The sequence below is a fragment of the Apium graveolens genome, chromosome 8 (assembly GCF_009905375.1).
Source record: "Apium graveolens cultivar Ventura chromosome 8, ASM990537v1, whole genome shotgun sequence".
Lineage (NCBI taxonomy): Eukaryota > Viridiplantae > Streptophyta > Magnoliopsida > Apiales > Apiaceae > Apium > Apium graveolens.
The window spans coordinates 161,219,115-161,235,890 of record NC_133654.1 but is presented as its reverse complement, the minus strand read 5'-3'; the positions used below and the strand labels follow the sequence as shown (position 1 = coordinate 161,235,890).

Here is a 16,776-nt window from a genome sequence, read left to right as displayed (position 1 = left end):
ATAATTTTAATCTTACTATTTTTATACGTCTATTGAATTTTATATTCTTATATTAAATTATTATATTAAAATTTCAAATTTTTGAATAGAAAAATTATAACTTATAAGTTATAATTTATTAAACACATCACCAATTTAAAGTAAATTATTCAAACACCTAAATAACTTATAATTACGATGTTAATATCATTTATATTACACTTCTTAATTTTAAGTTATAAGTCGCAATTTTTGAGAAATCTCAAACGGGACCTAAATTTAGCTATCCCATTTTTCTATTTTAATTCGATTTTATATCATAAAATTAATGGACCCGAGCCACGTCCGAAAAAAATATTATTTCTGTCGAAGACCCATATCTTGCCGACACATGTCTGCTGTTTATAAAAATTAAAAAATAAAGAGTAATCCACATGCTAAATTAATGTGGACAACAACTTGCATGGGTATGGTATGGAACACCATAACATTATTTAACAGGGGGACTTGTTTGGATAATAGCAACAACTGGACGGATAACTGGTAATCCGTTCATCTTATGGCAAGCTTGTACCGTTTAATTTATTTCATGGTATAGATATTTTAAAAAATTTAAAAATGACACAGAATATTATTTTTTATAGGATTCTTGTCACTAACACCTAAAGAAAGTGGTGTTCCCGGGTTATATTATTAATTTTTATTTTTTCTTCTTCTCTTCCTTATTCCTTGATTTGTATAGATTTTCTAAGTCTCAAATTTTTTATCAATGTCTATTATCATATTTTAAATTTTTAATATATTTAATCTAATAGTGCATATCCATTTCATATATCAGTTATTTAATTATTCTGTAATTTCTATTGTTACGCCCAGATTCCTTCGGGAGTTTGAACAGGCTTCGGCTGCCTTGAAAGTGGCTTCGGCTGGTACCCGAAAGTGAAGAGAATGCGAGGGTTTGTACCCCCGATTCACCTCAGGTGTGAGAATAAGAATTTGGTTGTAAGGGTGTGGTAATAATACAAGAAAAACAGAGTGTATGCGAGAATGTGTGTCTCTTTTGTCTTACTTCACAAGGGTTTTTATACCCAATTTTGCCATGAATGTTCATCCGTTACAAATAATTAAGGAGGGAGTGAAAAGGGGGCGTTATGTCCCTTATTCATTCCAATGGTATGCGAGTAGTGGGCCTTGGACTGGGCTTCCGTGGGCCTTCGTCTCGCGGGCCTGAAGGTCCTTCGGCCCAGTAGCTTAATCGCATATTGGGCCTTCGTTCGGTGGGCCCTGTTGGGCCTATAACCAACATGTCCCTGTCCTTCGGCTGGGCCTTCGGACCAGCCGACGGATACTGGTCTCGGCCCATATTAGGGTGAATAAACCCTAGGGAGACCGCTTCAGTTTCGCCTCGATCTTCGGTCATACACGTGGCAAGCTTGTGGGAACTTGTAGTGCATTAACGCGACAGCTGTTGGCACATTTTTCCATGGCTCAATCTCAGTCGTTGAATCTTAACCGTTTTAATCTGGGTTGTTTATTTTAAAAAACCCCAAACGTCGCCTTTATGAATTCATTTTAGGCGCCTATATAAGCCTATTTGCGCATTTCCTTTCCTTTTATCACTTTCAGTTTCTCCACACACAGCAAAGAACTGCGGCGAATTTTTCAATCACGGGCAACAACAACTCCGTCTTCCCAGATTATCCCATCTCAGTCCAAGAACACCTTCAAATCAGTGAGTCCCTTTTCTTGCTTTTCAGTTTCCTTGTACATTTGCATACAAGTTTTTGTGTTTTATGGCGTTTGCATGTGGGCTCGATGGCCTTTGTCTGGGCTCTGAGTTTAGGGGATTTTTCTGGGTTTTACGCGTGTGTTGTTGCGTTTTTGGGGTTTTTTGGGCATTTCTGGGTAGGAAATAGAAGTTTTTCAGGGCTCCCCATTGATTTAAAGATGGCATGCGAGGTGTTTTTTGGCTAAGAACTCTCTTCAGGGGGTTCTTGGCCTAAGAACATCCTTCGGGAGCCGACTCGGGGCTGATGGATGGTTCGGAGTTTAAAAATGGCAGGCGACGGGTTTTCTAGGGGCGAGTACGCCCTTCAGGAGACTTACCCTTTAGAACAGCCTTCGGGAGCCGAATCCGGATCTTTTTCCTGTTCGCTCTGTTCTGGGACATGTACTCAGCCTTCTAATATTTTTCATTTTTCCTTTGTCTTATCCCGAGTATATGGACTAACGTCACTTTGTTTCCGAATACAGGGAGATGGACTGAGCGAACCGCCCCCAGAGACTTGGGACCCAAGGTCGGGCACTTTCATGGGAACGTCTTCTATTCGTCCCGAAAGAACGGGTCGAGACCTTTTCGGATCGGTGGCGAATTACCCGGCGGCGAATAACCGGTCGGAATTATCAAAGGAGAGGATAGTTCAGATGTATTCTGATTTCTTTGTCCCTCGGAATTTCTTCTGGCTCTACGCCCCTAAGGAGAATGAACGGATCTACGACACGCCGGGAGTGCCGGAAGGGTACGGTGGCTGTGCCATCGGGATCTCGGAGGCGGCATTTAAGTGCGGCTTTAGAGTGCCGATTCTGAAGATGGTGAAGTATCTCTTCAGACATATGGGGATCACTCTGGGGCAGATAGATCCCAATGGATTCATCCATATCAATTGCTTCCAGAATAGGTGCATTCATGCCGGAGTTCGTCCAACTCTGAGGCTATTCTGGTGGCATTATGACTTCCGGAAGAACCCGAAGAGCCCGGGTTTTTACACCATTATTCGTCGGGCTGGCCGGGTAGATTCGACGGCCACCAATTCCAGTAATAAGCAGACCCATACGCACTGGTGCTTCGTGAGTGGTCAGAAATTGGCTCCCTTATCCGTCTGGAGGGACGTGAACCCTTCGCTGCTCCTCCCTCCGAGCCTGACAGAGAGGGAGAAGGAGGATTATGCAGCCTTGGTGGATGTCAACTTGAGCAAGCTGGGTCCCAAGGAGTTTCGGGATAGAGACTGGCTGCTCAGCTTGTGGGGTGGGGGTAACAAAACTTCTTCCTTCATTCTTTCCTTAAGTAGTTTTGTTCGCCCGCACAGTTTGTTCCTTTTTTATGCACTCTGTTATATATGCTCGTGCTAAATTGCCTCCTGTTTACATTTCAGTGTCTTCAAGAGAGGCCCTGATAGAGAGGAAGAAGGCCAGGGCGGCCGAAAAAAGGGCCGCAGAAGAGGCAGCGAAGAAGAAGGCTGTCGATGGAGGGTCGACGTCAAATCCTTCCGAGGAGACGGAGGATAGACCTAAGGCAGAGAGGGTCACGCCGCTTTTTCAGGCTCCGGCTGCCTCTGATAGGGACGATGACGAGACGGTGGTGGTGAGGGAAGGGCATTCTTCCAAGAGGACCCGCAGCCGGGAGGGGGTCGTTCAGTCCTATCTCCCCGGATGGGGTGTGCTGATGTCCGACCACACCGTCTACCCGGCGAGGCAGTCCACGAAGGAGGTTGCTTCGGACCTCTACCATGGTCTCCAGCTCCCGGCCGATCTATCGGCCTTTGCTTCGGCTTCTCCGACCGAGGCTTGCACTGAGCTTCTGTCCTTTTTGTCCTTGGTAAGCTTTTAAATTTTCTTCATTTCTTCTTTCGCTCATCCTTTTTTCCTTCAACACCTTTTTCTAATGCTTTTATCTTGTCTTTTTTGCAGGCTGCTCCTTCGGCCGCAGCCGTGAAGGATAAAGTTAAGGACATGGAGACTCGGATGGCCGAGGTGAAGGAGTTGGAGAGGAGGGCCAAGGCGGCCGAGGAGGAACTTATAAGGGTGAAAGCCCAGAACGAGGTCCTGGATGGCGAGGCCACCGTGCTGAGGAAGGACAAGTCTCTCCTGGAGACTGAATTGGAGAAGGCAAATCGGAGGATCTCCCACCGAAACGTCCAGGTGAAGAGGTCCCATAAGGAGCTTCGGAAGAAGCAGAAGCCGCTGGACCAGACGGAAGAGCGCTGCTTCCAGTTCGGCGCTGACTATGTCCTGGAGAAGGCCCATAGCCTGAACTAGGACTATAAGCAGTTGCTGGACGACAGCCTAGAGGATCCTATCGGCCGGCCAGCAGTTGAATCCCCTCCTGTCTCCTCCGGCAAAGACGAAGAGCTCTCGGATGAAGACCCTCAGTCCTAAGCTTTCAGCACTGAGGTGCTTGATATGACGGAAGATGATCTTGTTGCGAAGTTTGTCGTTGGTGTTTCCATGGTCATACCCAACTCTTGCAGCGGCATTCTTTGTTCATCTTTTTTACTTGTAATTTTATTTTTTATAATTGGTACTCCTGCCTTCGAGCTTTTGTAATTTAACTAGCCTTCGGGCTTTTATATTTTAATGCATCTTTCATCTTTCGTCAGCATTGTCTCTTTTATTTAACGATTCTAGTAATTGTATCTTCGGCTTCATTCGCCTTAACAATTTTAATAAAATGAATCGCCTCTTCGGCATTATTGATTTGCCTTAACGATTAAAAATGAATCGCATCTTCGGCTTCGCCTTAACGATTTTAATAAAATGTAACAATTAAAAATGAATCACATCTTCGGCTTCGCCTTCACGATTTTAATAAATTAAATTGTATCTTCGGCTTTATTTGCCTTAAAAATTTTAATGAATTGCATCATCGGCATATTAATTCGCATTAACGATCTTGATAAAATGAATTGTATCTTCGACTTTATTTGCCTTAACAAGTTTAATGAAACGAATTGCTGCCTTACTACCCCCTATGGCCCCAAGGGTTAAAGGCCGAAGGTGACTTCGGGCTGTTAATTCTTCTTCTACACTTGGGAGAAGGAACAGGGATGCTGATCGTTCAGTGATTGCCCCTAGATCAGCATGTCATTGTTCATTCAGTCAATAAGCGGTCTTCTTCGGGATTGCCCCTAGACCAGGTTTTTGTCCTTTTATGTTTAGAACACGTGATTGAGGCCGAAGGACCATGTTCTTCTTTTAGATTGCCCCTGGACAGGGTTTCCTTCGGACCTTTTAATATCACATGAACAAGGGAAAGACGAAGGATAGGGCGTTGTTCTAGGATTGCCCCTTGAGGCCCTTAATTCGTGTTTACCATGTGCAAATTAAATCATAATAGTGTAGTGAAGGATATTTGATTTTTGGGTGATTGCCCCTTATGTTACATGCTTTATTAACAAATTAGACAAGAGCGGCGGCCGTAGGGTTTATCGTCTTTGGGATCGCCCTCAGATAATACGTGTGCGGCCGCGGCGTTGGTAAATAAAGAAACGTGACAAGAAAATGCATCTTTATTTATAATCGAACTACTTACAGTTTCTATATAAAATTCAAGTACAAAATTTAAAGAAGTTTCTTACTGATAAAATTTTTGAAGGCGACTAGCGTGCCAAGTGTTCTTGATTGCTTCGCCCGATAATGTTTTAGGCTTGTACGTTCCGGGACGAACGACCTCGATCACCTTATAGGGCCCCTCCCAGTTAGGCTGAAGCTTTCCTCATTTGGATGGAATAGATGCGGCTAGCTCCCTTAGGACTAGGTCTCCGACTCCGAAAAACCTCTTCTTGACGTTGGAGTTATAGTGTTGTGCCGCTTGTAGCAAGTACCTCATATTCCTTTGGTGGGCGGCTTCTCTCTCTTCCTCCAATAAGTCTACATTCGCCCTCATCCCAAAGCTATTAGTTTCTACGTTGTAGGTCTCAGTTCGATATGATTCCAAGCCTACTTCAACTGGAACTAGGGCTTCGGTTCCATAGGCCATTCTGAAGGGAGTTTCCTCTGTTGATGTCCTAGGGGTCGTTCGGTAAGCCCATAAGATCCAAGGGAGTTCTTCCGTCCATCTTCCTTTAGCTTCTCCCAGCCTCTTCTTTACTCCTTGAAAGATTACTTTGTTCGCCGCTTCAACGGCCCCATTCCCTTGCGGGTGGGCGACTGAGCTAAACTTCTGTTCAATTCCGAAGTGGTGCAGGAACTTACGAAATTTTTTCCCAATAAACTGGGTCCCGTTGTTAGAGATGCAGATCTTCGGGATCCCGAACCGGAGAATAATCTGTTCCAAGAAGAACTTCTTTGGTGCTTCTTCGGTAATGGCAGAGAGAGGTCGTGCTTCGACCCACTTGGTCATGTAAATGATGGCAATTATGCAGTATTTGGCTTGCCTCGTGCTCTTCGGGAGAATGCTCACAATATCCATGGCCCACACGGTGAACGGAATGGGACTTAGCACCGAAGTCATCTCTTCTGGGGGCTGTTTCGGGACAATGGCGAACAGATGGCACTGTACACACCTTTTGGCATAGTTGCTGGCGTCGGCCTTCAGAGTGGGCCAGAAGAATCCCTATCGGAGAATTTTAAAGGCGAGTGACCGACCAGTCAGGTGCTCGTCGCAAATTCCTTCGTGCACCACTTCCAGAGCCTGCCGTTGTTCTTCGGTGTTCAAACATCGCAGAAGGGGCTGACTGACTGATCGGCGATACATCCGCCTATTAATGATTGTGTAGCTCGATGCTCTGTATTTAAATTTTAGCGCTTCCCTTCGGTCTGGAAGTAGAATGCCTTTCTCCAGAAAGTTCCTGAGGAGGGTCATCCAATCGCTCCCCTGGTGGATTTCAAGACATTCTTTCTTCTCGATCGAGGGTATTTTGGCTTCGGTGAGGTAAATAGAACCAGTTAAGTTGTGTTTCTCGGCCGAAGCTAGCCTGGAAAGGGCGTCTGCCCTAGCATTGTTTTTTCTGCCAATTTGACTTAGTTCAAAGGTTTCAAATGATAAAGAAGCATTTCTTACCTTTGCGGCATAGGCTTTCGTTCGGGGATCTCTTTGCTCATATTTCCCGGTGAACTGTTTTACAACCAGCATGGAATCGCTGAAGGCCCTTTAGGTGCTTCGCCTCAAGGCTTCGGGCCAGCTCCATCCCTGCGAGGAGTGCCTCATATTCGGCTTCATTATTTGTCAAAGGAAAGTCGAATCTTATGGCTTGGCATATCTCGAATCCTTCGGGGCTGGAGAGGATTAAGCCGGCCCCACACTTTTTTCCGGCTACCGACCCATCTACAAAAAGTTTCCACTTCCCTGGGATTCGGATTAGTTGTTCGTCGGGTGAAAGATCCTTCGGACCCGAGAATGTGCTTTCAACCATGAAGTCGGCCAAAGCCTGAGCCTTAATTATCGTTCGGGGAATGTACTCAAGATCAAATTCCCCGAGTTTGATGGACCATGCTACGACTCTTCCAGAGGCTTCGGGCCTTATTAAAATCTTCTTCAGAGGTTGGCTGGTAACAACTTGGATCGTCCGGCCTTGGAAATAATGTCGCAATTTTTGGGAGGCCATAACAAACCCATATGCGAATTTTTTGGCGTTGGGGTACCTTGTCTCTACATCCTTGAGGACATGAGATACGTAGAACACGGGATGCTGATTGCCTTCGTGGGTTTTCACAAGTACTGCCCCCAGAGTTCTGTCGGAAACGGCTAGATAAAGCTGAAGGGTTTCCTTCGGATCGGGCCTCATCAAGAGTGGTGCCTTTGTAAGATATTCTTTTACTTCTTCGAATGCCCTTTGACATTCAGGCCCCCATTCGAAATTCTTTGACCCTTTGAGCACGACGAAGAAGGGGAGTGCCTTCTCGGCTGACCGGGAAATGAAACGCCGAAGGGCGGCGAGCCGGCCTGTCAATTTCTGGATGTCTCTGATGCATTTGGGAGGTTCCATGTTAATAACTGCCTCGATCTTCTTTGGGTTCGCCTCTATTCCCCGGGCACTGACCATGTAACCAAGAAACTTTCCACTAGAGACTCTGAAGGTACATTTGTTTGGATTGATTCTGTAACACCCCCAAATCCGGGGTCGGGGATCCGGGTTGTCACGAGTTCCATTTCCCTTAACAACACCCAATCTTAATAAATAATCAACTACTCTGTACTGTGACCCCACAATAAACACACACACCACAAGTTATAGTCTCAGAGATGAATATCCAAAAATAATCACAAGTCGTTTTATTCCACAATTATATGCCAATACACCTTAAACAGGTTTCTGAATAAATTTACATTTCTTTGCCATTATTACAATTCATAAATATACATAATCTGATACATCAAAAGTTGAAAGCCTAGCCTATTGGTAGTTCCTACCTCAGCTATGGCGGCATCAGTGCTTCTAGAAAACTGCGGAACGTCTCCTAACCTCTTGCGAATCGGGAGCTTGGTCCGGTTCATCTTGTCTATCTGATGTTGTGTGATGAAAGAAGAAAGCAAGGGTGAGCAGCATGCCCACCAAAATAATATGTATAATGATTAACAATATATGAGCCTTCTCATAGTACTCATGAAAGTCTTGGTCAAAAGAAATGAACCAAGTTGATATCTTAATGCGATGAAGTCGCAAAATATTCAGTATATATATATATACATATATACTTTTCAAAATATTGGAAGTCCTCTTCCATGCACAATATACACAAAGTCCCAGTGTATAACTGTATAAAAAAAATATCGTTGCAAGGTGATCTCATATATCTAACCTTGTCTCAACGTTTTTCTGAAAATCTTTGTCATTCATAAGACAATTATTAATTAGATATAAGTTTAAAAGATGAAGTTACAAGATACCCCAATATACTTATATCTTTCCCAAATACTACTTGAACTACCACCGTTCAAGTTATAATTAGCTTCAAAAGTTCATCACATAGATGAGACTATAAGGCAAGATTTGAATAGATTAAATCTTTAAAATATTATCAAAATAAAATGAAGTTACGAGATACTTCATTTGATGTAAACATCATTTTGAAAACTTGACCCTGCCAACACTCAACAATCGCCCAACCGTAGCCTTTCTATCGAAGTGCTCTGGGTAGTGTTGCAGAAATTATCCAATTGGATGATGAACTCATTACGGGAGTTTGCCGCGCCAGGAAGACCACTTACGATGATCAGTCGTAGTAGTACAACCCCACCATTTTCTACATGTAGAGGAGAACCTGTCGGATTTACTTGTCAACCGAACACTGAACTCCTAAGGAATGGACCGCCTTAGCGGAACTTCCAGGCCATTTGGGCCAATATAATAAGGCTGGGCCGGCGCTACTCGGCCACTTACGCCACTCCTAGTTCAGATGAAATCCATGACTCTGAAATGTAAAGCTTGTCCCCACTTTCCCCAAGTAGAAACTTGTTGATACGGCTCCACCAAGAAGTCGTATCTATTTGGAAAGGAGAACTCACCGATATTTCCCAGGCGATGCCTGTTAATGGATTAACTTGTTCCAACAATTTTACTTCCCGGGTGTTGGGTAAGTAATCAATTCATTTATCAAAACAGCAACCTTGTTGCGAATATAAAACACACCACAGAGCCGGATCCCTCAGGTTTTGAGCGAGTATTTAAATCCCCTTCGAAAGGAGGATCTTAAAAAAAATGAGTTTTGGGATCCGCTCTAACTTTTAAAAAAATCATTTTGAAGACTCGCAAAACATTTTTAAGAATGTTTGGAGTGAAGCTGATTTAATGAAGTAAATCAGTCCCCGGAATATTTAGAAAATGTCTGAATATTATTATTTAAATAATATTCCCATAAAGAATAATCTTTATAAAATAATTGAAGTAGAAGTTTTAAAACTTATACTTGAAATGAATATTAAATAACCAAAGATATACCTATACGAAAGTACTATCTTTATTTGAATAATCAAAAGTGAGTTTGATTATCGACACCTTATTCTTTAATAAAATAAAGAATATATCTCAGCAAATAATCGGAGTCATAGATCCTCAAATGAATATTCAAATAATATTCAATAAATAAAATAAGCTGAGTCATAAGCCCTCGAATGAATATTCGAAATAATATTCAATAAATAAATAAGCTGAGTCATAAGCCCTCGAATGAATATTATAAATAATATTCATTAAATAAAATAAAGGAGTCATACATCCTCAAATGAATATCCAAGTAATATTCAATAAATAATATAAAGGAGTCATAAGTCCTCGAATGAATATTCAAGATAATATTCAAGATAATATTCATTAATAAAATCAAGTTATCGAATAAACCTTATTCGATTAATAGTTTTGAAAACTATAAACATATATATATATATATATATAAATATATATATATATAAAATCTACTCGGGATCCTCGACTCCCGGTTTTAGAAAATGTTTTCACCTTTGGGTCCCTATACTAAGGGTATATGCAAATTACTGCTATTCCCTAGCATAGGTATTATCAACTGAACCAACAGATATATTTGGCAAGAATACGAAACAGGCATGCATATATATACCATATCAGCATGCTTCAATATATCGCAACATTTGCTAATTAACCAACATGCATCTATCGCAAGATAATGCATATACATATATACATCACAACAACAGTATAACGGATAGAAAACTTGCCTGAGCGACTGGGGGTTACGAATGGCTCGGGACGAGTCTGGTAACCTATAAACAACAAGTAAGTTGGAATTAAACCAAAGTCACTTGTAAATCTATACTCTAACCAACTCAGACTCTAACGCTCGTTTTGCGCTTACTGATTCTCTTAAGTCACTCGAGTACCCTCGGCTCCACCATTTTTAATAATTTAACCTTTACGAGTTTTAAGGCGATTCCTTCGCGAGTGTCTTACCAACTGCCTAACACACTTACCATAAATGTTTCATGCATTAATTAACCCTTTTTGGTCTTTAACCTATGTTTCAAAGTAAGGCGAGGGGAAAAGTTTCGTTCGCGAAACGCCGTTACTTGAAACGGTCGTTTCTCCTAAACCGTGCATCGGAATCGAACGAACTACATATCAAAACGAAGCTCGTAACATGAGCTATCTAAAAATGGCAGTGGTCATAATCTAGCAGGGGGTTCTCGGGTCCTAATATTATGCACAAAAACAGTCCAAAGAAAATCGGACGTTACGACGGCTATGTTTACGCGATTACCAATGTTTAAACTACTCCAATTAACCACCAACCAACTCATAACCATCAATACAACAAAACTTCACCTAAACCATACCACATCAGTCCATAATCTCCAAGGTTTTCAACTCAAACAACCACAATCACGACCTATGAACTATAATCAAGCTTCAATTACCAAAAACACTTCCAAATCAAACCAAACTACTAATAATCACAATCCATGCTTCTCATTTCACAACACCAACCATTAAACTTACTAACAAATAAAGTAAAGGCTAGGGTTTGAAGTTTATACCTTCCTTGGGAGGTGTTAAGTTGCTAGGAAGCCTTAGGGAGCCTCCTACAAGCTTGATCTTTCCAAAGAAATCAAGAACACAAAGTTAGGCTTTGAAGTTTCTAAAAGTCCGATTTAAAGAACTGTAAAAATGAGGGTCTTACCATGATTATTTGGACGAGACTTGTGAACAAGAGTTGTAGGCAATCTCAATACCTTTCCAATGAGCTATAGAACACAATATTTGAGTGAGAAATGAAGGAGATACAGCAGTTTTAGTATTCTGGTTCTGTTTTGGCCGAGAGCATGAAGAACAATGCCTTGGTTTCTTTTTGATTTTGATGAAAAATGATTTGCTTGGCTTGGTTGGTTTGATTTTTGTGTTTGTTTTAGTAAATTACCTAGTTGCCCTTGATTTTGTGTGGTTAAAAAGCCACCACATCTCCTTCCTTCCCATGTCATGCTTGTGTCATCCTCATGATGTCATCCTCCCCTCCTTGTCCTCTTCTCATTGGTTGGGTGACATCATCCTCTCTAATCCCTTTGATTAACTTCCTAATTGTTTGCCTAATGACCGCTGATCTGTTATACGGTTCGCTTAACTTTCGTTTTCGTTTATCGTTTGAAGGATCATACCCGGGATCTTATTACTTAGGTTCCCTTAACCTTTCTCAATATATTATATTCCTTTTATGATTCTCTCATATAATCCTTTAATTTAAATCTTTTTTATCCTGTTACCTTTTTCTCAAATCTTTCCGTATCTAGTGTATTTCCGGGAAAAATCAAAGTGTTCGGATTTGGATTCTGACGATCTTTACATACACTTATATCCCATATAAAGTACTAATAAAATCTCAGAATATCCATATCAGAACCCCTACATAGTGTGGCATGAAAAGTTTTCTCATTCAGCAAAAACACTATTCATAAGGGTTTCAAAAATTTCCCAAAAATTGGGGTTATTACAGTCTCCCCTCCTTAAAAGGATTCCGTCCCGGAATCAGATAGAAAATGAATAGGGATACTCTCTTAGCATTGCACTTTCTAACTCTCGAGTAAATTTTCCCACATTGTGGTTCTACCATCAAACTCTTACTAGTTTGATAACCCTTCTCCTAAGCACTCGTTCCTTTTTACTCTATACCCTTCCTGGTTGCTCCATATAGGTTACGTCTGGTTGCATGTCTATGCGCTCATATGCCCCTATTTGTCTGGCATCCGAATTACACTTCCTTAACATTGATACGTGGAACACGTTATGAACTTGCTACAGGTTCGGGGGTAGGGCTAGCTCATATGCTAACTTCCCAAACGTCTTAATATATCCAAGGGTCCAACAAATTGTAGACTTAGCTTTCCTTTCTTTCCGAACCTCATCAATACTTTTTCAAGGGTTTCCAAGGGGATACCTATAACATTACTAGGCCCCCTATTTCATACTCTTTGTCCTTTTTGAGTCAAATCAACATACCTCTTATGTCCATCTTGGGTTACTACCAGCCGTCCTCTGATTAGATCTATTATATCCCTGGTCCTTTGGACTACTGCGGGTCCGAGCATCTTGCGCTCTACAACTTCATCCTAACATAAGGGAGATCGACATTATCTTCCCTCAAGGATCTCATAAGGTGACACCTCGATAATAACATATGATCTATTGTCGTGATATAACTAAATCCGCGTTAAGTGATCATTCCAAATTTTTTCAAGTCTATTGCACAGACTCTCATTATAGCGTTTAGCATTAGAGCTTTTGCTTCTCAATACCCATTCTTTTCGAGTTCGTAATCGCTACTACCTTCCGTTCCTAATATTATACTGGTTATACTTTTGCTCGTTAGCGTTCTATAACCTTTTAATAACCACGTCAACCTTAGTATTACGAATGTGTTCCCATTCTGAATACCACCATAACTTTACTACTCCTTTTTCAGCTGTTTCTATTTTCGAAAGCTTAATCCTTCATATAGAAGTAAAAGAATTTATTGAGAGATCACTATGATCATGAACACTTGTTATCTCGCATATTTAGTACAGAAGGTGGCCAGCCTTTAGTACTTGACAAGCAATTAAACAATAGTTGGTATCCTACTAGGCTTCTATCACACAGATAGACAGTCATTCGGCAATACCTCCCCTTCTGGAAGGGTTGTTCTTCTCAACTTACATGAAATGAAAAGAAGAGAAAAGAACGAACTGAAGAGAATTGTATATATAAAAAAATATACTGCCACAAAATATCTGGCTTGGAACCTACCTCTGAACTATAGAGGTTTGTCATAGGAGAACAAAACATATACATATTTATATCAGCATCAAGTATTATAGCATCGTATTTCCCATGCCTAAATATTTCTATTCCGTCCATCATTCTATGGACCCATGCTCTTCCTCGAGCTTATACACAATCACCTTTGAAACTCCCTCGATTTCGAAAATCGAACCTGGGATCTCATTTTAGACATCACCGTTACTAGAGTTCTATGCTTGCACCGCAACCTTCCTCATATAGTAATACGACTCTCTTTTCATAAGAGGGAATAAATATTCAATAGGTAGATACTCTACTTAATTAGTCTATCAATGATAACTTATACACTACCACGACCCGTTTAGTGGTACTCAATTTCAACATCCATTCCAATACAACTCTCACGGTTGTAATCAGCTCGTTACTCGCAGAATCATTGCTGCCTTACTATGGTCCACCACTGACCCACTGTCATCATTCACTTTCCATGAAATCTTAATAGCTAACCATACGGAGTCCATACATGTCGTATCAAATCCTTCTAAGGAGGTAACATAATCACCATTTCTGATTCATGAAGAACACTCCTGATCTCAAAGGTTCGTTTAGTCCTTTTGAAACATGGTCCAGGCTCATTCTCAAGATAGTACCTTCTAAGATAGATATCTCGCTCATGGCAATTACACGAATTAAACCTTTACCAACTACTATTACGGCTGGGTATTGCACAGTCATCAGAAGGAATGTCAATCTTCCAAACCATAATACAACCTTCACAGTTTTAACCATCATCACTGTATTCTTTTGGCACAAGCGCCTATAATTATCCTCTTACCTTTAAAGTGTCGGCCACCTCTTTGGCCTTTCCTGATAGTAAAATTTCCTTACAGTCAATGTCATTTTAACCATCTCCAAATAAATTTTCTACCTTATTTCAATCACAGCTTATGTGAAAATGCTTTCCTTAAAATCTGATGAGTAAAAAAAAAATCACCATTTTTCCATAAGTTATTGCCTCAGTCTTTAGAGGTTAATAACTGTCATGACTGACTCTCAATCATAATTAGAACATCTTTTATCTTAAGTCCTAATTGCCCTGAATAATTTCGACCATTACTGGTTCGATCCATACTTTCTCGTGGTTTAACACGTGCCCCACTTGGCAACATTATAATTACGTCATATTTCCTTTATCAACATTTCTATTCTTGAAAATTTTGAATATTACCTTTCTCCTTGTAAAACCTCTAAGGTTATCCTTCAATCGTTCCTCCTGTATTCCCTAGATACAGGGCATATTAAAATACCATTTACTATTACTAGAACCATTGTCTATATACTTCTGAAAAATTTCTCCACTGATTCTTAAAGGTTGTTGCTACATTAACCCTTTCCAAATCATACTGTCAAAACTCATATTGTCCCTATTAAGGGTGAAATTCCAACCTTTATGCATTCCCCTAGGATTCATTTTAAGTTACCGATGTTCTATCCTTAATTCCACCTTTAAAAGGTACCTGCATCCTTCCATGGATAAATCAAGTCATATATCCCTGATAAGGGTGTCTTATTCAATCATTCCCACCTCGATAGTCTATACCTAACTTCATAATAGCATCCTTATTCAAATTGAGGTCAATCCATATGGCCTCCAAAAGATAACAATGGTCATCCACTTTTCTTTCTTGATTTGGTAATGATAACATGGATGTTCTGGAAGATATTGGTCATGTTCAACGTGAACTTCTTCTTAATAATTCCTTATTTACTTTTGTTGTTTATCTCAACAGTCATCTCAATGTTGGGATATCTTTCATATCTGGCGTCTCCCTTTCTGGGTATCATGCCACCGGTCTTACACTTTACCTTCTTGAAGGTCACTTCCTTCACCCAATTTTCTTAATTTCTTACTTTCTTGTCTCCTCAATCTATCCGCGTCTCATTATTTATCCTTCGAATTATCTCAAGGTTTCCCCGAATCTTCCCAACTTACAGGGGATAAAATATATGTATCTCTTATACCTTCAACCATCAATTTAACTCATGGTGAATCACTCTCATCCGGACGATTACCTACTTTTCTATTTCTATTTCTACGAGTCTTTAGGGTTTCCTCATACCCAACTCCCTTATCATTCCTCAAACTCTCTTGCCTTTATATTCCTTTCTCTTATCGTTATTTCATGAACCAACACAACATAAGCATTGATTTCAAATATCCCGTCATTCTGGATTCGTGTCTTCAGAACGAATCTTGATAACTTTTACAACTTAGATTCATAATTCATCATACTCGTTTGCCTTTGTTCTGGCTCTTAAGCTTTTACACTATCTCCATAACCTTGGGAAGTACTTTCCTGAAAACAATTGACTGAACTTAAATCAGTTTATTATAATCTCTTGCTCCGTGCCTTCCTTGGCCTTTCACCAGCGGGTGGTCTCTCTCTTAGGAGGGTAAGTGACAAAATAGTCTTTTGTGGTTCGTCAATCATTTAGAATCTCAAATGATTCATCTATTTCCTTTAGCCAGGCTCTTGCCTCGACTGGGTCAGCTTGTTCCTTGGAACTCTGAGAGCTTAGCGACTTAAAGGTCATGAAAGAATTTCCCACCGCACTGTCTCCTCAGGGTGGTGGTTGGGGATAATAGTCTAAGTTCTCTTTAGACAGGTCCATGAATTGCCGTATAGGGGTATCATCTCGGGTCTCCTGTCCTTACTCGACTTTTGTTTCCTCAGTCTAAATATTTCTTCCTACTCCCCATAATTGGGGTCATCTTATATAATTTAAATCCTCATTTTCCACTTCATCATGTTATGGGTTCCTTTTGTCTTGGTGGCAACCTCCCTGACTATCACGTTCAGGGTTTGCTCTAACTCTTATTCCTCAAACTAGCTTTCATCTAAGATTTCATCTTTAAGCTCTTAAACCTTTGGAACCCAAATTCTATAGGAATACCTCATTATTCCCTTATCATCACTCTCGGTATTAATCTCATACCTATTTGTTGGCTCTCTGCCTTCATTCATCACTTTTATTGGCACAATATGTTCTTTTCCAATACTTCGGGCTGTATTGCTATCTCAAACAGCTTTTCGGTACCGGCTCCGGTTACCTTCACTACTATTTCCATTTTCTCAAAATCTCTTATAAACTCTCCAAAAGACATTATCATCTTGAGTCTCTCCTTTTTACTAAGGGCATCAGCCACCATATTGGCTTTCCCCGAATGATAAAGAATCTCCCAATCATAATTCTTGATTAGCTCTAACCGCCTCCTCTGGCGTATGTTGAGCTCTTTCTACGTAAGAATGTACTAGAGCTCCTATGGTTGGTGAATCTC

At 40.8% G+C, this 16,776-nt stretch overlaps 1 protein-coding gene across 1 annotated transcript; it reads right to left on the bottom strand.

The window, feature by feature from the left end:
• Positions 1 to 6,310: 6,310 nt before the first annotated feature.
• LOC141680105 (uncharacterized) lies at positions 6,311 to 6,798 on the bottom strand. Its single transcript, XM_074486417.1, has 2 exons — positions 6,758 to 6,798; positions 6,311 to 6,704 (listed from the first exon to the last, which is right to left on the bottom strand). The coding sequence occupies exons 1-2, from the start codon at positions 6,796 to 6,798 to the stop codon at positions 6,311 to 6,313; spliced, it is 435 nt and encodes a 144-aa protein (XP_074342518.1).
• Between the last annotated feature and the right edge of the window lie 9,978 nt (positions 6,799 to 16,776).